The sequence below is a fragment of the Strix uralensis genome, chromosome 1 (genome assembly GCF_047716275.1).
Source record: "Strix uralensis isolate ZFMK-TIS-50842 chromosome 1, bStrUra1, whole genome shotgun sequence".
In the NCBI taxonomy this organism is placed as follows: Eukaryota; Metazoa; Chordata; class Aves; order Strigiformes; family Strigidae; genus Strix; species Strix uralensis.
This window is the reverse complement of record NC_133972.1, coordinates 160,768,775-160,794,939: the sequence shown is the minus strand read 5'-3', so window position 1 is coordinate 160,794,939 and position 26,165 is coordinate 160,768,775. Positions and strand designations below refer to the sequence as shown.

Below are 26,165 nucleotides of genomic sequence, written 5' to 3'. Positions count from 1 at the left end.
CTCTTACTGAATGTATAATTATCCATTATCATTCATTATCCATTATCATCTCCTAGTCCTGCTTTCATCTTAGTCTGTCATCCCCTGAGGTTGTCTGCAGTGACTGTACACAACATTGAAAGTACTTCTTCACTGTTTAATGTGAGCATATAAATCAGTCGTTCTTTTCCAGTGTGACTTTTCAATAAGCACATTTTTACAACTGAACTGTTCTCTTTGTAATGTGGCTAAAAAAATTGAGTCAGATTCACCATGCAGAAGTATCTACAACCAGAATAGACCAGCTGTTCCTCTAGCTCACTGGTTTGTTTCAACAGGTGTCTGTGCCACATGCTGCAGAGGAAGACAAAAATCAGACACAAACATCTGTTGTTTGAAGAAGTGAAATATTTAACAGTGTTCATTAAATATTTTAAAGACTCTTTTTATTGGACTGAAATCATTAAATAACTAGCTCTGTAGTTCATAGGTCATATGTTAGACTGTGTATATACAGTTTATTAATCTAAGGAATTAACACTGGTTCTGTCACAACCTGAAGTTAAAAGTAATTTTTAGATAAACAAAAAAATCCCCGCAATTACGCAGTATGTTGTGAAGTCTCTGGATCCATTGCTTTAGATCTGATATATTTTGATCTTTCATTGGCTGTAAGGGAAAATATTGTGTAGGAAGGAGACTAAGTGTACAAAATTAAAATTACTGATGGTAAAAGGACTTTTCACATGAGCTGTTGTTAATATCCATGTGTTTTCTTACGTTGTTACGGTGTCTCACTTGATTTTTCCATATTCCATGAAGTAAAGCAGTGAAGGTTTGTTTTCTGTCTTTATCTTGCCTTTGTCTAAGCACATGATATACTGACCTAAATAAACTGTGGTTTGCTGTACAAGCATGAATAATTTTTCTCCTTAAAAGCATGAGTTTTCGTCTTTGTTTTTTAATAGTTGCTTATGAATTTTTATTAGAGAAAATACCAAGACTATAGATTACTCTGCACAACCTGATGTATTTCTTCTGTTGTCTCGATTTTTTTTATATTTGTCCACAGATCTGTGGTACTAGCTGCATAACATCTGAAAATCTTCATGATGTTGAGGCTTCTGTAATGCCTTCAGAATTTCTCAAGACATATAGTATATGCTTATGAGGATCCTAAGACAATGCTACTGTCTTATTACATGGCAAAATGAAAATAATGCTGGTGCCAAACTATCTTGAGTGTTTACTAACTTCAGAATTCAAGTAGAAATGCCTGCAAGTTTAAGAACCTGCACTTCTCATTAATTTCACTTGCAACAATTAATCATTCTATCTTAACTGCGTGGTTCCAGCTGGGAACTCATTGATTGTCTCTAAAATTTTGATTAACTGCCTTTAATTTTATAAAAAGAAGTGACTTTGCTTAGTACACTTTTCAAAATATCCAGAGGCCTGGGATATTTGTTTGGGCTTAGTGCACTGCATTTCAGCCTGGCTTACTGACTTCAGTTTAACATTGCACTAAGCATGCCTGGGTAGTTTCTCATTTGGAGCTAGTTTATGTTTGGGTGGCTTGGACCACAGGCAGAGTGGGTTTCCTTCTACTTACACAATTGCACATAGGCCTACCCCTGAATGCTTTGATGTCCTTTATAAAACCCTTTTTGTCTACTACAGTTGCCTGCCTTGTTTTACATTTACAAATGTTCCCCCCCTGGGTGAAGTCCATAACAATGTGTTTTGTTTTTAAATTGTGGGCATCTATACTAGAGTCTAAGAGAAATCCTGCTGAATTTTGTAACTATTCAACAAGCATCATCTAGTGTAGATGTACAAATTCTGTCGGTTCCTGACACTCAGAAGTGAGATTGTACATCTGGAACTAACAGCAAGGAAAGAAGTTATACATATGTATAGTATGTTCATGATGCAGTGTCCTGGTATGTCAGCTTTGCTTAAGATACAATGCATTAATTATATAGAAGTTTCAAATACAGCAAATCACAGTGTTAAACTAGATGCTGGCAACACTTGGTAAATTTGTTAGAGCCTAATTTTTTTCCTCAATAACAAGTGTATATAAATGCGCAATATGATACGAGTTACCCTAAGCTTCTCGATTCTTTTCAGAGTTGAATGATCATATGCAATCATCCACAATGCTAAATATCGCTCTTAACTTTCTAAGCCGAAATTTTCTATACAGCTGTTATAGTAAGTGTTTCTTCTTCCAAAACAGTAAGTCTAGAGCACCTTCTAAATGCGGTGCCAGAGTTCTTTAGCATGGAAGAAGTTGACTGAAAAGAGGTTCAGTGGCTAATGGAATGTACAGAGGGAAACACAGCTTACTTTTTTCATGTTATTTGTAGCCCATCTGACTATTTATTGCTATGTTATCTTTCCTTAGATTGTTAAACTGACTATTTATAGAATGCTTCCAAAAAACCTTCAGAGAAGAACTATGATGCAGAGGCTGCACCTGTTCCCAGAAGATGTGAGTAGTTATGCAGTTACATTTTCATTCCTGTGTGATTTGGAGGTGAAGAGGGAGTATTAGAAATAACGACGTGCTTGTCATAAGAAGATAAATTAAGAAAAATCAAGCTGCTTTTTATTTATGTATCTAAGTATAGTTGAAATGTTGATGCTTTTTTCTTTATTATTTCACAAAATTGTGAGATAGAAGACATGCGTGAGGTCTTCTGTATTTAGATCAAACACTTAACATGAAGAATGCAGTACTGTTGACAAATTTTGGTCTGAATTTGTGGGGGAATGGTCTTGTTTTTTAAACAATCAGATAGCTAAGACTGTTCTCACCTGCCTCAGGTTATTCCAGAAGATATACAGAAGAATCTTCTACAAGAGATTCCTCAGCCACGTGCAGTCCCCAAGAGGTTAGATGAATATACACCAGAAGAAATTGCTGCCTTTCCGAAGGTTTGGACTCCGTAAGTATCTTTGATTTTTTTAAGAGGACACTTTGATTTAATACGTACTATATAGGCTCTCACATTACAGTAAGGAAATAAAAAGAATTATTTTTCTCTTTATTTCATCTGGTTTTGGAGATAGGAGATCACTAAAGCAAAGAACAGTCATACTAGAAGGGAGTGGTTGCTAAATTTTTTTTATTTCTGACCTTTCTTTTAATGAGAAAAGCTTTATTTAAAATCATATTTTCAATTCTTTACTTCATCAAAATGAGTTGGGTAAAAGTTGAGTAAAAAACTTCTGAGTTGTGTGTGCTCTATAGTACGTAACGGTTAGCCACAGTGAAAGGAAACACCCTGTGGCTTTGGGAGGGAATGATTCATTGAGGGGGGAACCCTTCAGATTTTCTCCAGAGGAAGGGAAAGAATTCTGCTAAATTAGACCTTGGAGAATAGATCTTTGACAGGGAACATACCATGTGTTTATTTTGATAAATAGCTTCTTTTTCATGCACAAAATCAGTTCCACAATAATTGTGTGGTATATGAATGAGTATTTGTTGTTTGCTTTATACCACCACATGCACTGAGTCAACCTGCTAGTGAAAATAATGTGTTACATTTGGGTCATTTTCTGATTAGTACCAGTATAATTTTTCTTGTGTCTATTTTGAGAATCCTATTTAGGCTCAGGATCCCATTAAAGTAATCAACAGAGAAATTAATTTTGAAAGATGGCCCCTTTCCTGACCGTTCTAGAAATTCAAGAAGTGTAACACGTAGGGAAGTGGGGAAGATGTAAATAAACTAACACCAGGACCAACTTGATGATCTATCTCCAGTTAGATTACTGGTTTCTATTTCAATAGTTTTTAAAAGGTTATGCTTTTCTTTGTCCTGTAAAACTGTGTTGCTGTGTACTTACTCATACACTAATCCTAGAAAATAGACCTGATAGGAGTCTCAAATGGTATGTCATCCCATTGAGTAGTTCCACTGAACCAGATGTTAGGTGCATGGGGACAGAGATCAGTTGTTGAAATGGTAGTAGCAGCTTATTTCTCATGAGTCTGCTTAAGACTCTTGACAGCAGAATGATCACAGAACAGTTGAGGTTGGAAGGGACTTCTGGAGGTCATCTGGTCCAACATTCCTGTTCAGGCAGGGCCACCTGTTGCCCAGGATCATGTCCAGACAGCTTTTGAATATCTCCAAGGATGGAGACTCCACAACATTTCTGGGCAACCTGCTCCAGTGCTCAGTCACCCTCACAGTAAAAAAGTGTTTCCTGATGTTCAGATGGAACTTCCTGAGTTTCACTTAGTCATGTTCAAGTCATAATTTTACAGGAGGATTTAATTGGTTCAGTGTAGATTTTCATGTCCACTGGATTGTAGAACACTATTAGAGAATGATCTGCAGCAGCTCTGTGGTTTAGATTTGTAGCTAGTAGTGACTGCATAGTAGCAAGCCTTGTACAGTAGAAGAAATCGTTGTACAATAGCAAAACCAGTAACCTTTCAAACAAAGGAAGCCTTTAAAGACAAAGAGAGGGGGTGTGTTAAGTAGGAAGGTAAAGTTAATCTGGAGGAACAAAACAAAATTTGAATTAATGAAGAGAAGGGGAAATTCAGGTAAGAATAATAGTCTTAAATGGTCTATCAGTAAAAACAGAAAGCAAATAACTTTTAGTGTATGGTCAAAACTGTTGGTATACATTTAAAAGGGGCGTGGTGCTTTTTGCGTGCTAAAATTAATATTAAAGGAGGGGTTTGTGTGTTGTTTTTTTTTTTTAAAGGAAATTAAGCATTTTAAATTACAGCATGTATTTTCTCTGCATTATAAGGGACATGCAAACAAGAGCATTTACCCTTCATAGGCAGCAGAGATATGTGGAGAAGAGATGTAACTCTTCCAGAAGAAAAGTGGTAATAGGATAATGTAAATGAACACTTGAGAAGGACCTTCTCGCAGTTCAAAGTCAGAGTGCGCTCATAATTCCTTTTATGGGCCAGCAGCTCTCACTTCTTAAGCCAGATGTATACAATTAAGAAATCCCAGAAATTTCTGTAGGACAAATGTCTGTATCCGTTTTGCACGTATTTATAGGATTTGTATTCCTTTGGGGGGAAAACTGAGTAATGGTCCATTGTTCTGTCACATGTTTAACAGAAACCAAAATATTTTTTTAGTGAAACTTCTTAATGTTAGTGAGCTTTTGCTTGCAAATCCTAGTAATAACAGGAGAAAGTTAGTCTGTGTCATTTATCTAGCCCTAAGTCAAGTGAAGAAGCCTGCATAGAACTCTGTATTTATGTATGTGTATTTGTGCTTGCACATTCACACACATAGTAGTTGTACACAGTTGCACTGATTTGTCATGTCGGAGACAGGATGAGCCGTTTCATTTGTGGAGTATTTTTCCTCTGCTTTTAGTGATTGAATTTGATGAAGCATTTGATGTCATAAGGGTTGATGACTACTGAAGTTGCACACCATTTTGCTTTTGGTTTTTTGGGTGTTTTCCCTGTCTTGCAGTTAACGTGTAGGAAAAAGCGAAGTGTTTGGCCATCAGTGGCTATTAAATATGGTTCTCCAGATGGGGCTTATGACTCTGGACTCATGACTCAGGAAGTTGTAAATATTGCCGTATATTTGCCTTGTGTCTTTTAACTTTTTCTCTGTTCATGTACCACTGATGTGACCTTGAAGGGCAGATCTTGTATGTGTATAGTAAATAAACGAGCAGTTGCTAAACAGCTTATTTTATGATAAAATTTGAAATGTATTGAATTCCTAGAGCTGGGCTTCTTTTAAGTACCAGAGTTGAAGAGCTGTGGGAATAAAGCAAGTAGAGTATGATCTGGAGTCTTCCAGATGATCAGTACCAACTTGTGCTCTTCTGCTCATTTTCAGTATGTAGAATTTAATGTGTTTTTTGGTAGGACAAATTAAACTTCGGCCGAATGGTGTGTGGAAGACACCTAAAAAAAGTATGTTCTGCACACAAAAACAAGCATGTTTGTTTATGTATCAGTATTTAGGCACTCCTTTGTGATAGTGCTTGCTTAATATGGGTTGACTTAGGTCTTCATTCTAAAATAGGGGAAGGGCATTGACAGCATAAAAAGAAGAGCATTTTGAAAATTACTTAGGTTTTTGTCGTATTTCTGTGTTCTCATGAATCTGGCTAATACTGTCAAAAGCTTATTAAAAAATCAGTTGTACTTAGGCTCCTGATCCTAGATGATACTAAAATAAACCCGGTGCGTCAGTTCTGTGTAATCTGAGGTCCCTCAGATTACAGTCTCCGTTGAAATGAAACAAAGTCCAGTAATGCTTTAAGCCTTCTTCAGGGTGGAAATAAGTAGGCTGATACTGACTTTTTCTAATCTATATCAGTTATACACATTGCTGTGTTTGTTTTTATCTTCACTGCTGGGTGGAGTTGAAAATGCTGAGATCTCTTGGTTCCTATGAGAATTCCCCTGCACCAATGACCAGAATTTTACAGTGCATTAGAATAAAGCTGATAAGCCTCTTGTGCTGTGTGGTATATTATACTCTCATATAACTGTCTTTAGTACTAATAGAAATAAAGATTCTTACATGATAATTTAGTGCTGAATTGGAATCCGGCGGTTAGCTTTAACTAACTTAATTGGGAGTGTCCCTTTTGTTCCCTTTTGCCAGAGGAGACCGTGGTACGCTGCCAGAGCTTTTGACATGCTTTTCTTTGTCCCCACGCGCTGCCACAGTCTTGCCTGAGTTCATCTCCTCAGCACTGGGCCACCTTAACTGTGTTGACATGCAGGTGTGTGTGGCAGAGGACAAGTAAACTTGATGCCATCTAATTTAGTCACTGCTATCAAACTAAGTTTCCTAATAACTTCATGTCAGCATTGAGAAGACTGCTTGAGCATGTTGATCCTTGGGGAAAAGGATCTTATCTGCAGGTGAGAACACTATTTTGAAGCTAGATTTGAAGCTAGAATTTCCTCCCATCATTTCTCAGAACCATTCCCTCTGGAGGAATTCAAAGTACAGGAAAATATATGTATTCCCTTTCTATATTTCTCTCCTTCACAGTCTCATCCTGATCAATTTTTGACAAATGCTGTCTGTATACAACCTTTTTACTCCATGGTAGTTACAGAGGTTGCAGAGTGCTGCTGCCTTAGAAGCCCTGCAGCTGAAGCAGATTTTGAGGCTTTCAAATGAGAGTATCATAGTGCTTCTCCTATGAGAGGGGTGGGTAATTCAAGTGGGTATTCTGGTGAGAAGAACCAGGGGAATAGCTGGACCTGAGAGGAATGGAATAGAGGGTCTGTAATGAGTGTGAGAAAATGCTAGAGAGGAGTGGAGTTAGTGGGCTCTGGGTAGGGTGGTGAGAAACAAAGGGGAGTTTGGGAGAACTTTAACATTCTGTGTGGAGAGACTGGCCCAGAGGTTTCCCTTCAGTCAGCTACTCTAGCTAGAGCCACGTTTAAAGGCAGGAGGACATACCTAATGCTGCTACCATACCTTTGCTGTGTTTAGATTTTAGTCCTACCTTCTTTTCTGCTCTCAGGAACTAGTAAGTCCTAGCAGAGGGATCAAGAATGAAGGTGGTTATCTACCATCTCTCCACTAGCCTACAGCAGGGCTCATTGCTGTAGTCGCTGTTGTAATTTCAGCTTCTTGTCCTGGCCTGCAACCAGACCATTGTGGATGTCAGATAAGTTTCAATTTAACCTTCAGCTCACTTCTTTGGCAGTTTTGATGTTGAGAATAGTTTCCTATTTGAAGTAATGGGAAAAATAATAATTCTTTTCTTCCTGACTGAGGGAGTAAATGTATTTTGGTGATTCTCTGTCACTAAGAGTGCTAGGGGGGGAAGGAGTTAGTTGTGAAATAAAAGATACAGAATTGAGCAAATTTGGTAAAATAACTTTATGATGTGATAAGTCAAACTCGGAAGTCTGAAAAGGGGACTTAATTGTAGCAGTCGCTGTTCTGATTGAAGTGCCAGCTGGAGTGCCTGAGAATAGACAGCTTTGCACCAAAGGCACTAAAAGAAGGGCTGTATAAATATGAGGCTGTAATAGACTCCACATTCTGAACTTTTTCAGTGTGTGTGAGCCCATGGAAGAAGTAATGTTTTCATTATTCCTTTGAAAGACTGTGGAAGCAACAAAGATTTAAATATTTACATATTCTTTAATGTCAGCTTTTTAGACGTGTATAGCAAAAACATTCTTTCAAAAATTGCAGGAACACATGTGTGTCTCAGTATGCAAAACTGACTTTCTGTTTGGGTTCCTCATCATTTTATTCTTTTCCAGCTGCAGGCTGCCTGGAGAGATAGTGGAATCTCCAGCCTTGGAGATGCTCAGAACTTGACTGCACAAGTTCCTGAGCAACCTGATGTAATGCTGAAGTTAGCCCTACTTTGAGTGTGGTTCCTTCCAATGCGAATTATTCTATGGTTCTTTATATGTGATGAAAGGGAACAAACATAGATAGTAACAGATTAATATTTTAATAAACTGTGTTTAAAAACCCCAATGCATAGGTTGCTAGTAGTGTTAGTCCTGTTTGGCTTTTCCTCAGGCTATTGTTTGTTATCCTGTATTAGGATTTTAGAAGTCTGGGTGAGAACACACAGTGCTAAAATGAGTAGCCTTTTCGTGTCCTCTGTGTCCTGTATCCTGCATTCTGAATTTGGGATATAAAAGGCCTATATGTTTACTGTTGTGTACTTTGGTCTGTGAGCTTCTGCAGAACTCATAGATAGCTTTCAAACAGTAAGAGTAGTCCCTACAACAAACCAGAAATTGAAAGATGCAGAAAAACTATAAACTTTTTTTTTCTTCAAATGGTTTTAATAAGTCTTCCTGCCTTACATGACTTTTGTTTTTAATTATTATTTCTCTTCCATGAAGTTCTGAGCCTGGTGACCACTCTATTCAACAAAGGGTAGCAGTTCAAAAGGGAATGAAATTCCTCTGAGAGTGATTTAAAAAAAAGGAGTTAGAGGGAGACACTCTTTGTGGCACATTTTATGAAAAAAAAAAATGTAGTTGGTACTAGAACTTTAAAAATAGCTGTATCCTTTCATGGAAGAGATCAAATGAAAAGCATAGCTTGATTAAAGGTATGTAAGGCTAACAAATACAGGTGAATACAATTATGACAAGAAAATTAATATTTACGGTTTTACATTAAAACTTAGACTCAAAAAATGTCCCTCACTATATAAAATAGCCATAAGACAGGTAATAGGGAATGAATATAAATTACTGAATTTATATGAGCAATTACTACTATTATGAGGAAAAGAGCCTTTTTAATCTGAAGGTAGGTAATTTTCATTTGGAATGTGAAGAGAACATGCTCAATGCTGCTAATGATATCACTGGACTTTTTACCTATATTTTGTATCAAAATGTCTTGCTGTAGATTTTTTTTAAAGGCTGTTTTGCTGGTAATTAGAGACTGACGCACCATAGACAAATATAGGATATCCAAGTGGAACACTAAAACAGAGAAATGGTTTTTAAGGGAAGCACAGGTCTGGTGTGGAAACCTAGCAAGTAGTTTGTTTTTCAGAGTGGAGTCTTCCCGTCACCCCTACTTCCACCACAACAGACTTTATGACAGGACATCAGGCAGGATCCTGCTCCATGAAAGCAGAGAATTAAATGTCAGAATATTTCCAATGAGAGAGATTTTCACAGAGTCACAGAATCACCTAGGTTGGAAAAGACCTTGAAGATCATCTAGTCCAGCCATTAACCTAACACCGACCATTCTCAACTACACCATATCCCTATGTCGACCCTACTCTTAAACACCTCCAGGGATGGGGATTCCACCACCTCCCTGGGCAGCCCATTCCAACGCCTAACAACCCGTTCTGTAAAGAAATGCTTCCTAATGACCAGTCTAAACTTTCCCTGGTGCCACTTGAGGCCATTCCCTCTTGTCCTATTGCTTGTTACCTCATTAAAGAGACTCATCCCCAGCTCTCTGCAACCTCCTTTCAGGTAGCTGTAGAGGGTGATGAGGTCTCCCCTCAGCCTCCTCTTCTCCAGACTAAACACCCCCAGTTCCCTCAGCCGCGCCTCGTACGACATGTGCTCCAGACCCTTCACCAGCTTCGTTGCCCTTCTCTGGACACGCTCGAGTAATTCAATGTCCTTTTTGTAGTGAGGGGCCCAAAACTGAACACAGGAATCGAGGTGCGGCCTCACCAGTGCCAAGTACAGGGGTAAGATCCCTTCCCTGTCCCTGCTGGCCATGCTATTTCTGATACAAGCCAGGATGCCATTGGCCTTCTTGGCCACCTGGGCACACTGCTGGCTCATTTCTTTGAGCATTCTTTCCTTTTATCCCTATCCAGAACCAGTTGACTTCCCAAGTTGTGCAGAGCTTCTCGTTTAGGTCCTTGATGGAGAGGTCTGAAATAAGTGTGGTGGAAAACCATGTAGATACAGGGAAGTTAAATTTTGTCTTTTCCAGACACATTTAGAAGAGAGAAAGATCAAAAACTAGTTCCTTTGACAGAGTTTGATTTTTGTAGCTTCTTACCATGAATGAAACCATTATTTCAAGTGTTTGAAGTTTCAGATTGTATGTCTTTTAAATGAGTTTTAAACAGAAATCATCACAGAATTCAACAGTCATATATGACTAAGAAAACAATCCTGTTCCATAAAAGCAGGGATACATCAGATTCATGTGTAAATTTTCCTGTTATATACCATTTTAAAGTTGTTTAACTGTCTAGGTGTATATATATGTTTTTAGACAGTTTTAAAGGCAGGAAATTGTATTTGAAAAAGTATTTGAATAAGAATGTTACCAAATATATAGAACAGCAGCTCTGTGTTGTTCCAGTCAGATGGATGCATTCCTGAGAGTTTCCCTTAAGAAAGCAGAGCCATCTGATTTCCAGGAGTGCACTTGGGCTGGTGCTGGTGTGCATACTGAGCGCCTGTTCCACTGCCAGCCTTAATAGGAGTCCTCCTCGGGCCAGACAGCCTTTCACTTGTCTTTCTGGGGAAAAAAGTCCTTGAACACTTTTGACGTTTTTAAAGCTTGATGTATTGTAAACTCCAAAATATGGTTTAAGAAAACCGAACACCTTTTTAACGTTTATTTTTCTGAGGAACTTGCCTGATTTCTGGCCCCCATCTGTACATCCTGCTCTGAGTCAGGGGATTGCAGAACCTGGTCTGAAGCTGTGATTTTGTTTCAGCTGAACAGCACCGGCTGGTCAGGGTCCCAGTATTGACACTGTGTGTCACCCCCATGGCGTGTCACACAGATTCTTGGTAGCTCATCAGCAATGCTCCATGGCTTTGAAAGCAGAGAATCACAATGTTCTCAGAAACAAAAGTTTGTAGGTGATGAAACACAAGCATGTTGGGCACTTAGGGACTGCAGATGGCTCTGATAATCCTCTTACACATTCTGTGCTAATGATAACGGTGATTGTAACTTCCACAGTTCCTCCCTAGCTTTGTGTTCTTAGAGCTAGCCTTGCCAACCTCAGGCTACCTGAAGCCTACTGCTGATGTTCCTAGCAAACAAATTTGTAGGCATTGGTAAACAGAAGGGCTTTTGGATTAAGAGATCCTCTCAGCCACAGTTGCCCTTTCTGTTTGTTCTCTTACAAGATAACTGCAACAGTAGTTGTCTTGCCCAGTTCTACAGTTTCTAGTGTAAGTTCCTAGTTTTAGTCAAACTATTTCTGGGATGTACTAGTGACAGAGCTGAAGAAGGCGGCAGAGATATCCTGGATATGTGGCTGGAATGACGTTATAAACAGTACTTTTATAAAGGTGAGGTGCTGGCAGTTTTACTTTATGAAGTGTTTTTGTCTGTTAATTTCTTCATGTAACTTTTCAGGGAATCACCACCAAAAGACACCTCACATTATATTGGATACAAAAATATTTGGAGTATTTTCAGTGATGTGCTCTGTTACAAAGATTATAACCTGCAGTTAATACCAAGTTTATGAAATAGTTTTTGTTCTACAATGAAACGTAAGGTATAATAAATGAAAAATTGGGGCTGGTTAATCCAGCTATATGGAGAAGCTCAGAAAGAAAACCATAAAGATTTCCTTCAAAGATGGTGAAGTCTTGAGCAATATTTATAAGGACCATCCCGAGTTCATTCATGAGCCTTTGAAAATTCTGCACTGAAATAAAAATACTCCACCCATTTTCTTCGTTCCAACTTAGCTGCAGAGTGTGTCTACAGCTTTTGGGGGTTTGAATTGTGTTTGTAGTGTGCCTCGTGTCCTGTGTTTGATTCTTGTCTTGGGCTATGGGGTATTTCTGTACTAAAAATAAGTATGGCCCCTCCAACTTGAGTGCTCATCTCTCACAAAGTAGGGCCAGCATGTATCAGTGTTCAGAGAAGAGGTGGCCAACACAAACTTCTGTGAAGGACTTGAGCCAGTCTTACTTTTTCCTAAAAACAGAAACTGTATAAACCAGGAAAAAGATATCCTGCCAATACAGCCCAATCCTGTTCCAATGTACTCTTCGAGGAATCCCTCTGGAAGTTCATTTTCTGTGGCTTTTTTGGTTCTCAGTAGGAATTCCAGTAACTAACTGTAGATCATTAACCCCTATTAAAATCTGGGAACTATCACTGGTAACTTTTTTTTTTCATAGCAAGGGCATAAAAATATCTCACGATTTTTTTGTAGGATTTAACTTAACGAAAGTCTTAAAGGTAACTGAGTCTCACATTTCAGGCTACCATAGCTGGACCTAAATTCCTGGGGACAAAAAGCCACACAGTTAGATACTTGAGAAGAAAATTGCTTTCCTCTACATTAGGTTTTAACCACAGGCAGCAACTGGATACTAATCGAGAAGGGTCAGTAGCTTAATCATCTTAGAAATCTGACAAATTCATGTTTAGATTGTTTAGACTATTAAAATGAATTTACTAGCTTTTCTCTAGCATGCATAAAACACACCAGTGCTACTGATTCTCATACCCTTTACCTGGGAGTATCTTACATTGTAGCTAAAACTAGAGTTGAAGGTAAGAGATTTAATAAATGGATAACTTGGGGACTTTTACTTCAGCTGAAGAGGCTCTCCAAAAGAAAGTTCCAAAGCAACTTTCCCCTTCCCCTAAAATGTGTTGATCTCACATGTGAGAACAGAAACTAAATTAATGGGAATTGAACAAGAAATATGAGATATTGTATATGATACTGTAGAACTACTTGCCCAGGTTAAATTAGAATTAGATTATTTTTTAATTGCTCTTTTATAAATGTCTAGATTTACTTTTTTCACTTCTGGTGCTGACAGTAAGTCTGGAAAGCATTTCACCATGCCTTTACCCACTTCTCTGTTTATTTGAAGAATAACGTAATTGTTTGGACAAAGCCAAGTGTACAGTGCTGTTCTTTCTACAGTCCTACAGTTTTTAGCAGAATATATCAGCCTTTCATTTGCAAAAAGCGTCATCCTGCTGAGATGAAGTTCACATGTACACATGAAGTTCACATTGATTTAACTTAAATTATTTTACAGACAGAATTCATATAATCCAGGTCAGAATCTGGGATTGATGGTAATTTTTAAAGAGCTTAGTTCAGTTTTGCTTAATTTGTTTTTAGGAAAACTGGGGTTGTGACCAGTTTATTTTAAATTCTAATAAGCCATTCTTATGTAATAAGCATATTAGCATTGGTTTAGATAACATGATTTTAAAAAATTAAAACAAGTGCTAGTTTTATGTAGAAAAAAACCCAAGCTGCAGTCGAGGACCAGAAAAGATTTGTGTTTTGTGTGTGCAGGAAAGGGTTAGTCACTATAGCTGTACTGGCACCTTTTCTCACTCTGTTTTGTTACTGAATGCAGCTTCTGTTACTGTGGTTTATTCTCCCAAGTGAAATAAGTAATACTTTCAGAAATGCCTTTTAGTCAAGATGATAGTCTGCCTGAGAACTACGCCAGTACGAAAAAGGTTTTTTTGCCCCAAGCAGAGCAAGAAGTTCACACTTTAGAATAGGCCAAGGTGGTTATTGGAAATTTAATGATAGTTTAAGTAGCATTAGCTGTTTCACTGATTATTTTACCAGAGGCATAGAGCTACCCTGTGATAGTGGGTACATCTTGAGTAGAAAAACGATTCAACTCCCCCCAGCTCCAAACGCTGTTGATACTTGAGTGTAACCACATAATTTGGTTTTACAGGGAATGATAGCCATGTCTAATCCTTGGTTTTTGATTTACTAGTGTGATTAGTCAAACAGATGAAATGTGTTCAGAAATCCCCTTTAGCTATAGTGCACTTACCTAATAGCTATTGACTTTGGCACAACTTGCAAAGTGTACCTGAAAACTATATATATTCCTCTGGTTTCGGAGATTACAGTAAATTTTGGCTCTGTGTTGAAGTCTGTCTTTTAAGTTTCCCTATAAGAATGAATCTTAAGATACTCAAAGTTTTATAGTTGTATTAATAAATAAACCGTAAAAAGTAGGCCAGGTAGACCACAAATTTCATATGTGTCTTGTGCAACAGTTTTATACAAAAACAAATGATTTGCAACCTTTTATTATAAGAAAAGGCTAAAAAACACCTATTGTTATTAATAAGCGGATGTGAAAGATGAGCCATAGAATTATCCTGTGTAAGCAGCAGACTGTCATCAGTTAGCAATAATCCCACATTCCTGTGATTGTGCTTTCCATAAATATGAAGAGCATTACAGTAATACAGATCTAGTGTGCCTGCTACCTCAGAGTAATTGGATCATAGACTGACTGAGGGCTAGATAGTGGCGTGATCAATCCACAAGTCTTGTGATTAATTGGTCTTCCCCTACCTGTCGTCTTTTGTTAGAAACCGTGCTGTTTATAAACTCTCCTAAAAAATACATTTATGAGCCAGTGGGTATCACTGGTTAACTACTTAACAAATTTGGGGATAATTTAAAAGTACTTTAGCAGTAATTAAACTACAGTTCTTTGTGTGTTTCGTATTTTCAGCCAAGCTTGAAGAGGTTTTAATCCCTGTTGTTACTTAGAATTCTTGAAATTTGTGTAGAAAAATCACAGAGCTTTTGAAAAACTACACAGTCATTCAGCTATTTGAGGAACTCTCCACTGTTCTTCAGGAAACGGGGGGAAAAAAATTTTAAAAAGGAGAAAAAAAGCCAGTGGAAAAAAAGTCTGTTATAGCAGCCACAAACCTAAAATCCTCTGGCATGAGTTACTCTTAAAACATTTTGATAACTGTGAGTTAAGACTGATACTTTTGTTGGATAACCCATGCAAATGGGAATCCTACCAGACATTAAATTTTTTAAGTAATAGGGAGTGTTGCACAGACTGTGAATGGAAAAGATGGATGTTCCTTTCATACAGGATGGTTATTAGTTTTTATGGGGTTTTTGATGCATCTGGAGTGGTTTTTTCTCATTCATGGAAGCAGTGAAGTCTTAACAGAATTCTAAGCCTATCCTTTTCAACTTTTGCTCTTGTACCACAGCTTTCATCTCTTTGTCAGTTTATTAGTGTGCAGCGTTAGTTAGCTGTAAGGCACTGACCTTTTACAGTGCTGATGCAAGGTTAAATCCTTTCTGAACACTCATTGTTATTGCTAGTGAGATTGCAGAAAGTACAGGGAGCTCTGGCTCTCTGGGTCACATTCTCCAAGGGTGAGATAATTGCCTGCAGGTGAAGTGAAAAATGCAATTTGAGATCTTTGAAGCTTCCAAACCAGGTGTGCATTGCTGAGTCAAGAGCAGGTATTGACAGGTCACTTCTTCTGCAGCACTGACAATCTTATTCCTTCGCAGGGACAGCTTCGAAACCATTAGTTAGCAGTCATGAATACATGCTTGCAAGCACACAAATGACTGTAGTAACTCCATGAAATTTGAGTTTGTATAGTGTCTTTTGAAATGCCTCAGACAATGCAATGTAACAACAAAACTATTCTGAGATTGTTTATGGAGAGATGACTATCCTGTTTTTTTGAGCTTGAAAGAAGATAAGGTCATGTTATCAAATGCTATTTTGTCAGCAGCATGTAGTTGAAAAAAGTAAGGAGATGTGTAACTTCTTTTGGAAGAAGAAGGAAGAACAATGTCCATTATAAATTATACTGTTATAACTAATCCTAATTATAACTAATAAAATGCATTTAGAAGTTCTAAGAGAGAGAATAATTAGGGTTAAAATACATAATTTTGAAGAGATATTCTGAGTTATCAAAAATGAAGAGAATATGTTTTCTAAAGTCTTGTCTGATAATCAAAATGCTGTAAAGGATTGTAAAATAACTTCTTTACATATAAAATAGACAGTGTCATGTATTACTCTGGAGCCTTAACCTTATTATTTCTTTGAGATAAGTAATGCTATTTTTCATCTGTCTGCTGTAAGGACTGTATTGCAAGGTGTTCTGTTGCTTGCTTAGAAATAAGGCCATGAAGTTGGCCTAGATATTTTTGAAATCAAAATAGTTTCAGTATAACACAGACTGGTGATTACTTAGATTTGGCCTTCACAGAGTAACACCCTCCCCTTATTTTATTTTATTATTTCTGAGGCTGTTTTATCTCCACAAAACATTGCTAGGCAAAGGGAAACATCTTTGCTGGAATGTGCTGACAAGAATTTAATAAAGATGGAACTGTGCAGTGAGTCTGTTCAGAATTGATGGAAATAAATATTCACTCCAGGAGCTGAAAATTGAACACATTTAACTTTTGGAAAGGGTCTCTGTTCTGTCCACTTTCACAGGAAAAATACCCTAGGAAGAACATTTCACATCATACTGAAAAAGAATATTGAATATTTGGGGGGAAGGGGGGGTGTCCCATCATAGTTGCAACTATGCAAGTAGATCTTTTTATACTGTTCATTTCTGTTTGCCATCTGAGATATTCAGAGGCTGAGGTCATAGCTTCATGAGCATTTCTGCTGGCAAGAAGGCTATTTTTTAAGTATTATCCATCACTTTTCCTGCCTTTCCATTCTGCTTGTGTAGCAACAGAAGAAAGAGAATGAGGGAACTGACCTAGATTAAGGATAACCTTGTTTTATGCAGCTGCATTAAGTGGTGTACATTAGAATTGATGGGGGTTGTTAGGGAAGCTGCTTAAGTTGTTCTTCTTCTAACATGTATGATCACCAAACTTCAGTATTAATTTAGCACGGGTAGTTTAAGCTTCATTTGGAATAAATAAAATGGATCTTTACTTAAAGTATTTTGGGGAAGCCCTGCCTTTCTTCGCTGACTTTAGAGATGACTTGAAGAGACTTACCTCCTTAGGCTAAAGCTTGCCATTGTGAATTCTGTCTTCAGTGTCTGTGCAGGTTTCACACAGGTACAGTTCTGTCAGAAGAGCAGTTCTAACTGCGTCATTGTATTACAGCAGACCAGTTGGTTGTAAAGGACCTCTGGAGGTCATCTGGTCCAATCCCTCAGCTCACGCAGGGCCACTTGGAGCCAGTTGCCCAGGACCATGTCCAGACAGCTTTTGAGTATCTCCAAGGATGGAGACTCCACAACATTTCTGGGCAACCTGCTCCAGTGCTCAGTCACCTTCAAAGTAAAAAAGCGTTTCCCGATGTTCAGAGGAAACCTCCTGTGTTTCAGTTTGTGGCCATTGCCTCTGGTCCTATTGCCAGCCTGGCTCCATCCTCTCTGCACCCTCCCTCAGGTATTTATAGACTTTGATGAAATCCTCCTGAGCCTTCTCCAGGCTGAATAGTCACAACTCTCTCAGCCTGTCCTCATATGTGAGGTGCTCCGTCCCATAATCATCTTTGTGGCCCTTTACTGGACTTTCCAGTATGTCCATGTCTCTCTTGTACTGCAGAGCCCAGAACTGGACACAGTACTCCAGGTGTGGCCTTACCAGCACTGAGTAGAGGGGAAGGATCATCTCCCTCAACCTGCTGCTAATCAGCCCAGGATACCATTTGCCTTCTTTGTAGAAAGGACACATTGCTGGTTCGTGTTCAACTTGGTGTCCACCAGGACCCTCAGAACATTTGTAGGTGAATGGTATCTGAAGCAGTGGCACATCTGAATTAGCCCCTCCAACTAATCTTTTGAGCTTGTTAGTAAATCTGAATGGCTCTAATTTTGAGAAAGAATGTCAGTTTTGTGTTTCAGTGAGATTTCACAAATTGCTCTGATTTTTTTAATCACTAAAAATAACGTGGGTGTATAGGGTGTCTTCAGAATCCCTTAAGTACAGCACATTATTTCTGAGAGTTTAAATAACTGTTCCATTTGATCCTTAATTCCACCAACATTTTGCGTATTCTGTTGAGTGTTGTAAATCCAACCTTTAACAGTGTGTTCACAAGTGGACATTTTATCCTTTATACAGAGTGTACCCTTAGCCCATGATTTTCATTTCATTCAAATAATTATGAAAGGATATCGAGATTCACAAAGCCCTATAATAAGGATGTTCAGGTTCTTTAAAATATAAAACAAACTTCTCTTAAGTTTATAAATCAGTTGTGCCGTTCCTCTTTCTGCTCTGCTGAGCCTGTAATGCTGCAGGCTGCATATAGAGTCTTCATGGGCCACAGGTAGTTCACAGATCCCTTTCTTGGAGATCACTCTGTGTTTGCTAATAGCATGCTGAAAATAGTTTGTAGTAGTGAGCCAGGAAGAACTGGCTTTCCACTATTTTCTTCTTAATATTTTATTCAGAATCTGTTGATATCTTGGAATAAGTTATAAAGAGGCAGAACAGGAAGTTGAGAACTTTTGTTTTCTAATCTTGACATCTTTTTGAGACAAGGTTGTAATATTTTTAAGGATTTTTCAGTGACGGTTGTCTTTATTTAATCTCAGTTCCCATTTTGAAATTAGTACTAACAGTTCAGTCTTGTTAATCTGCCTTAAATTCTGTTTTCTCTTACACTCTGAATAACTTGTTTCCTCAGTAAATACAAAGTTTTATTCTGCTTTCTACAGAATCGTAAACTGGCAATGTCACAGGTCCGCAGTAGTTTTAACTATATGATTTATAGCATATGCAACAGTGGCATTACTCCTGTCACTGATAGAGCTTCTCTGATGTGGGATTTATGGTGGAAGCTCAAAAGACACAAACTGTAGGTGCATATAGATATGATTTTGATGTTTTAAGGAGGCATTTGCTTATTTTGTTACGTAATGGAACTTAGTTTCAGAAATGTTTTTTTTAAAGGCATGCACATTCACTCCTGATACTGTACTGTTTCTCTGTATTGTAGACTGGATTAACACATGCTGAAATTATTACAATTAACAGCTGGCACTGATCAAGAGATAAGAATATTCTGGACATTAGGAAAAAATTTTTCACAGAAAGAGTGGTCAGACAGTGGAATAGGCTGCCCAGGGAGGTGGTGGAGTCACCATCCCTGGATGTGTTTAAGGGTTGTTTAGATGAGATGTTGGGGGATATGGTGTAGGGGAGAGCTTTGTAGAGTAGGGCTGATGGTCGGACTCGATGATCCCAAGGGTCTTTTCCAACCTGAATGATTCTGTGATTCCGTAATAGCAGTCCTTTTCAAAATGAAGGCAAATCCAAGGCTATTTAGAAATCTGACATATTTGAGTAGAAAAGCTTTGTAGAGTATTGGTTTACAAAGAGGTATGCTCAGGTATATGTGTGAGGGAAATCAGACTAGAATAGACTGAATCAGACCTACTGTGCCTCTATAGAAAACTTTAGCCCGTGTTCTAGGGTTTAGTTTGACCTCAGTCTTACTTCTTCAAGTGGGAACAAAGAAAAAAAGTTACAGTTTCCCTGTAAATGGAAAAACTCTCTTCGTCCATTTGGTTTCTTCAGTGTTCAAGACTGTGGACTGGCATCTGTAGCAAAAGACAACATTTGTTTGGAATACCTTAATTCTGCAGTTCTGAGAAGGCAAAAGCACTACCAGTTACAGTGGGGACCACTGAGAACCTTTTGTTTACCATGGAAAAAACTGATTCTATCAATTGCACATATGTGCAGGTTTATCTGTTTTGTAAGGTTCAGTGACTGTGGGTTGTCAAAATTTTACATCAACTGTGTTCCTCTTCTGATAGCTGTGAGCATGGAAAAAAGTTGGGAGAATTAAGAGATTTAAAATCTGTAACTAGAGTTTAGGACCAGCTCTTCAGGGTCTTTTACTCAATGGTAAAGTATTTGTTGAGAGAGAAGCACTGAGAGGCATGGCGTAATTGGATGTTAATTTAATTTGCTGAGTATTTTGCCTAGAATTCACTGGACTGTGTCTTAATGCTTTTTATGTGCTGTATAAAATGTTAGTGGTACAAATATTTTTTTTTACGTGCTTTGGTGGCAGACATCTGCTGCACAGACTAATGTTGCATATTTTCAGTGAACCCATAATACTTTGCCTTTCAGCATAGATTTCAGAGATGCTAGTTCCTGCATTCTGCCTCTTATTTCCCCTGTCTTGGAGCCTGGTGTCAATATACAGCAAATTTTTTTTTTCCCCAAGAATGTTACCTTTTTTTTTTAAAAAAAAAAGCAGCTATGTGAAGTCTTGCCTTCGGGTGAATTTCTGAACCATCTCTTCTAGGAGATACCATTTCCTTGGTTCCAAATGCATAATCCCAGTGCTCTGCTGAGGAAGGGCAAAGCGCTGCCATCAAAGAAGAACACTCTTGCATGGATTTATGTCATTTATCAATGAGCAGTTATCCATTGGTGTTCACAAGTAGTTCATAATTCTCTCTGAGTAGACAAGGTTTTTGTGGGTTCATATTCTTCAGCTGACAAAATATTTATTTGCCAAAGGCAGTGTTTTTCAAGGCTTAGCTTTCCTAGTGCCAAAGACTCTTTAAAGGCAGAGATTGTGGCCTCCAAAAGCCAAGTGCTAGTAGGCAGAAAAGCCTACTATGGCAATAGAAAAGGCTTTAAAAACTTTTGTATTTGTTCACACAAGTGTTTCAGTGTAGAAAATCCTGCCTTTAAGCTTCATTAACTTTGTAAGACTGCAAACTAAGAGCCCAATGTTTTATGCATTTAACTTTTAAGACAATGAGCGTTAATGCTGAAATGCAGATTACAAGAAAGAAAAAAAGGGGGAGGTTTTCACCCCAGAATAAAGTACTGTGAGACCCCTAGCTCTGCCACACTCCAGCATAACCCTAGATTGAAGTCTTAAATGTGCCATTCGAAGAAAAATGCAAAATACTTTGAGCAATGTGCAAGAGGATGAATTGGCCTATAAAAAAAGAGTGATAACTATACGCTGCAAGACAGTGATGTCTTTACCATGCTGCACCTCTAAAACCCTTCAGCACTGGCCCACCTGTCTAGGATGGATGCAGTGATAAAACTTCTAAAGTCACTGCTGAGAATTTCTCAAAATCCCGCTCTCTTAATATGGCACAGTGTGATATAATGCAATATACATTCTGGTATGCAGGGATGTGATCTGAGTTACAAAATGTAGAATGTGTCTGAGTACTGAAATCCAGGTTTCTAGGAAATGTGACTTGACTTTGCAGTGCATACTTGCCATCAAACGTGGAGTATGTTCAAGTCCAGCATTAAGCAAGTATGTAAACAATGGGTATCGTGCTTACAGCAGTTCTTTCATGCACAAAAGATACAAGTCCAAATGTTAGTGCAGAATATGCCATTTAAATGCAAAACAAAGAAGCTTTATGATTCATTACAGTATGAACACTAGCTTGTCTTCATAGTTGTTCTCTAAAATTCATATAATCATCAAATTTGATATGTTAGACTTGAAATAGCACAGTCTGAATTCCAGAGTTGCTTTCACATAAGAACCTACAGGCTTGTACAGGAATTGTGTGAATGACTTCACTTTGCAGTGCTCTTGGTTGAAAAACACTAGATCTGCCACATATGATTTTAATGACTCATTAAGTGTTAGATTTCCATATGGCATCTCTGCAGCCATCTAAACTCTCTGTCTCCAAAGTAAGCTCCCTGCTTCCATTGCTATCTGCGTTTAATTTTCATTGATGAACAAAATTAATGATAAAATTTACCACCATTGTAAGTTTCACTTGGTTTACTGTTGTGGATTGGAGCCTTTCCTGAATTCCAGACTGTTTTCATTCAACTTCACAGCAAATCCACTGACCCTGTTTCCCATTACATGCTTACAAAACCTTGGTTATTACATCTCTTGTTCGGTTCTAGGGAGACCCAGTTCACATTACCTGTATTGACTTGTATATGCAAGAAGCAATCAGAATAAAGTCAAGAATAAAGGGCCACTGGGTTTATGGCAGGTAGTATTGTCGCAGGCAGTGTGTTAGTGTGTGGGTGAGGTGTGCTGTGAGGAGCAGCCCGTTGACGCTGTGCACACACGCTGTGCACCCCAGGCACGTCGGGGACCGTCGGCCTGCACTGTTCACTTGTTTAGAAGCGACTGGGCAGAGACCTAACTTCTCTCCAGGACCTGTTAGGGATGTAGGCTTGCATCTAGCCTTCAAACGTAGAATTCTTCTAAAAACCATGATCTAGTCTGAACCTTGTAGGTTCAGGGAGAGTGTGGTTTCTGCGGCCGGTGAATGTGTGGCAGGCAGGGAGAGTGACGTACGCTTGGATGGAAAATGGCAGAGGATTACAAACAGCGGTCTGTTGTCTGAGAGTTTTCTGCATTTGTCACCCAAGCAGAAGAGATTGCAGAACCTTTAAGATTTTAGGTTTTTCTTTAAGTCACCAGTCTTAATTATTCTAGTAGTGTTGTGGTGGACTGTGCTGTTAACTTAAAACTTGCTATCTTATGCACGGATTACTAACTTTTTAGAAGTGGAGACAAATTAATATTCATATTTAAAGTCATTGTGAGACTGCATTCAGTTAAAGATGCTTTTTGTTTTGCTTTGGAAAGTAGGAGTGGCTCATAAGAAACACGTTGACCAGCTAGTCCTGATGTCTGTAAATTCTTAGAGGTCTTAATAAACTTCTTTGATTTGTTCTGTCTTTTTTATGTAATCCAGAAAATACTATTCTTCATCAGCACAAAACCTTCAAGCACCGGAATAAGGAAATAAACATAGATATGGCTGTTACTGCATCCTTAAAGCAAAGTCACTGCAGTTCCCATATATTTCTTAACACACCTTTTTTTTTTTTTTTTCCAGACCTAAAGATTTTCGAAGGAAGTAATAACAATAAAAGAAGCCATTGGGAATGTCTCTCCTCCTTGAAAAAAAGTTATTTTAACATGGAAGCATCTGTGCATCTCAGACAGCCCTTCTATACAGAATGTTTTTGACAGGTGTTGTATTTGGAAAGATTATAAAAATTACTGTATTTGAAACAGTTAAGAATAGATATTACTTTGTTAAATACCACCTGTACTCTGTGTTGTATGATCTGGTATTTAATTGCATTTATTTTAATACTATTATTAAAGAATTGATACATTTTTAATGAATATTTACATCTCTTGGAAACAGTACATTGTTTACTGAAATGAAGTATCTCACTCTCAAAGTTGTAAAACTTGAATTCCATGCAGTAAGAGCAGTGAATATTTCTGGTCACAGAGCTCCCATGAACGGCACACTGTCAGTAATTGATCTGATTCGCTCTTTGGCAAAACAGGTGATTCATCCTTACACAGTGTGATGAGTGAGAGAATGCCAGTCTTAGTTCAGAAAAAGGGAATTGTTTGTGTAGAACTCATTCTGTCTTTGGGGATGTAAAAAAAACCCAGTGGCTTGAGCTGTTTATTATTTCTGTAATAGACTATGTGGTTCTTCTGAAAGCCTTTTCTAGAATGCTGGGTGTGTGTACCGTACGGAATTGATGGTGAGGTGTTGCTGAATGCATGTCTGTGCAGGCCTGCAGTTTCCTTATCTTTTTAGGTGAATATGCCCACTGAAGTTACTGTGGTGGTGCTAAGCAAAAGCAAACTTACTTCAGAGCCAAATTACACTAAAACCACAACTCTTCAGAGAAAGCAGTGCAAGTACCAAACGTGTGTGTGTGCGTACAGGAGTCCTGTTAAGAGATATGAAAAATATTATTAAAAGATGCATCTTGGAGGAACGAGGAGGTGGTGAGATTTGTGATGGTCATTTTTTATGTCCTGTCGGGGTTTATCTTGCAATCTTCAGCAACTTCCTAGAAAGAGTTTCTCCACACAATGTGCTTCGCCTGTAGTTTAGCCTCTTCATTGTGACCAAAGTAGTATTTTGTCGCCGACCATAATTTTTCATCCTGAAGCTTTGGCCATCTTTTGATGTGGTATGCCATATGGTGTGCTTGGAACACCGAAAAAGAAGCCGGGGGGAAATAAGTCCGTGCTACAGAAGGTCTGTGTGCTACAGGGAGGAAGACTGCAGCATTTTACAGTGTCTGGAGTGTCTTGGATGCTGGAAGAGTGACACTGCAGTTCCAGCAGAACTTACTGTTGGAATACTGCAGGGCAGCAAGGACAGCATGAATTTCAGAGGTGATACTGTCAGCTAGATTTTTCCACCAACATGGTTTGCTGTTTGGATGCAAGGTATGCCTCCAGGGACCGTGTAACGAACAGAATGGGAACTACGCCTGTTTTAAAAATCCTACTGTTTTTCAGACTCGTGTGCTGAATGGCAACATCAAGGTTGACTCTTCTCTACTTTCTAGCTGCTGAATGGTATTAAATATTCCGAGTACTATTTAATTCTTGATATGAAGATGTTACACGATTGTCAACAGGGGAGTTGATATCCCTAACGTTCTGCCTGCCTTAGAAAGCAGAACCGCTCCATCTAGGCTTAGCTGCAGAAGATGGCCCACTTCAGACTTGCTGTGCTGTTTACCAGCTAAAACACCCATTTGGGGCTGGACAGTGTGTTTTCTTAAGTGGCTCTTCCTCTCTTGGAGCAGGTCTGCTGACAACCCAACATTGATTTTGTTAAAGAGTTTATTGAAATAACAGACAGTAAAGGCAGATCATATGGAGATACTCTTCCTTTTTTTCCCCTCTTAAGCCCAAATCTGATTTTGATTCAAGTCACAGAACACGCCTCCCTTACTTAAAAAATATATTAAAGAACAATGCAGCAACATTTTTATTGTGAAAACCAAATGAAGAAACTGAACTTGTGTGGAATTATGCAAAGTAAGTCTTAAAAATTATTTTGCTTCTGCACATTACTTCCCTGAAGTTCATTATTGCTTTTCTGCACAGTTGGCTAAAAATCTGATGCACCTGTTGGTTTCTGTACAGTAGAAGATGCTGGTCTGTTATCTGCCAAAATTTACAATATTTGGTGAGGAAAATTTGTGTTTTCTGTATCTGTTTTATACAAGCATCCTATAGGAAGAAAAACACTGTTTTATTATTTATAATCATGTTTCATTATATGAAACAACAGTTTGGTATCAGGCATTTCCTTGGCATTCAGATGGGTTTGTCCCAGGAAATACTCCAATCCAGTGAACGTGCAGACTTCATTTCCAAGTCAGTAACCACGTTTAGTTAACTAGTAAAAGTATTTTTAAAGCAATAAGTTAAAGTAAATGCTCTTTTTGGTGTAAGGACACAGTACATTGTTGGTAAGATCTGGGTGGCATCAGCTGTTCATCATGTGCTAAATACTTCACAGTCAGCAACTTAAGTTTCTTAGGCAGTCTGGAAAAATACATGACACTCCTGATTATTCAGGGACTGGATTTTGGAGAAAATGTTGACCATATGCATCTGTGTCTTACTTTTGTTGGCAAAGATACAAATCCTGAATAATATTTTTATAACTTGGTAGTGCCCACCAGTTACTTTTTATTACCAGCGTGCACCCAGCAAGCGAACAGATGACCAATGATACATGAAGCATTCTGGTTAGCGAGGGGCCAGTAAATGTCATTATAAAGTTAAAGCAAATTAACTAGTGCAATTAAAGTTTGTGCTCTAGTATATAAATTAAGTTATAAAATTGTAATGAATATGCCTACTTTATTACCCCCAAGTAATCTCTTGTTTAATTCACTGCACGTACATCCCCCATGGTGTGAGGGGATGGTGGCGTGTTGGCAGCGTGTCCCACAGCCCCGCCCTACCACTCCTGGTCCCACAGGAACTTGAGGCTTGGGTATAGCGTTACTTGACGACCAGGCTGTGGTGTAAATTTATTATGAACTGTAACAGGAGGCTCAAAGTCTTTCTGAGACAACAGAGGCAGAATTGCTTGAATGTTGATTTTTTTCCACCAGTGACCTTCTCAGTTGCTTCCGCAGGACCTACAGCTGGGCACAGCACGGGGGAG

At 38.4% G+C, this 26,165-nt stretch overlaps 1 protein-coding gene across 1 annotated transcript in view; it reads left to right on the top strand.

The window, feature by feature from the left end:
- The window catches only part of MRPL13 (mitochondrial ribosomal protein L13), a 39,493-nt gene extending 15,528 nt beyond the window's left edge, over positions 1-23,965 (top strand). The window contains exons 5-7 of the mRNA XM_074887250.1: positions 2,390-2,476; positions 2,812-2,933; positions 23,049-23,965. Coding sequence (XP_074743351.1) covers positions 2,390-2,476; positions 2,812-2,933; positions 23,049-23,073 — 234 coding nt within the window. The 3' untranslated portion in view covers positions 23,074-23,965. The remainder of the gene's footprint in view (positions 1-2,389; positions 2,477-2,811; positions 2,934-23,048) is intronic.
- Positions 23,966-26,165: the final 2,200 nt, after the last annotated feature.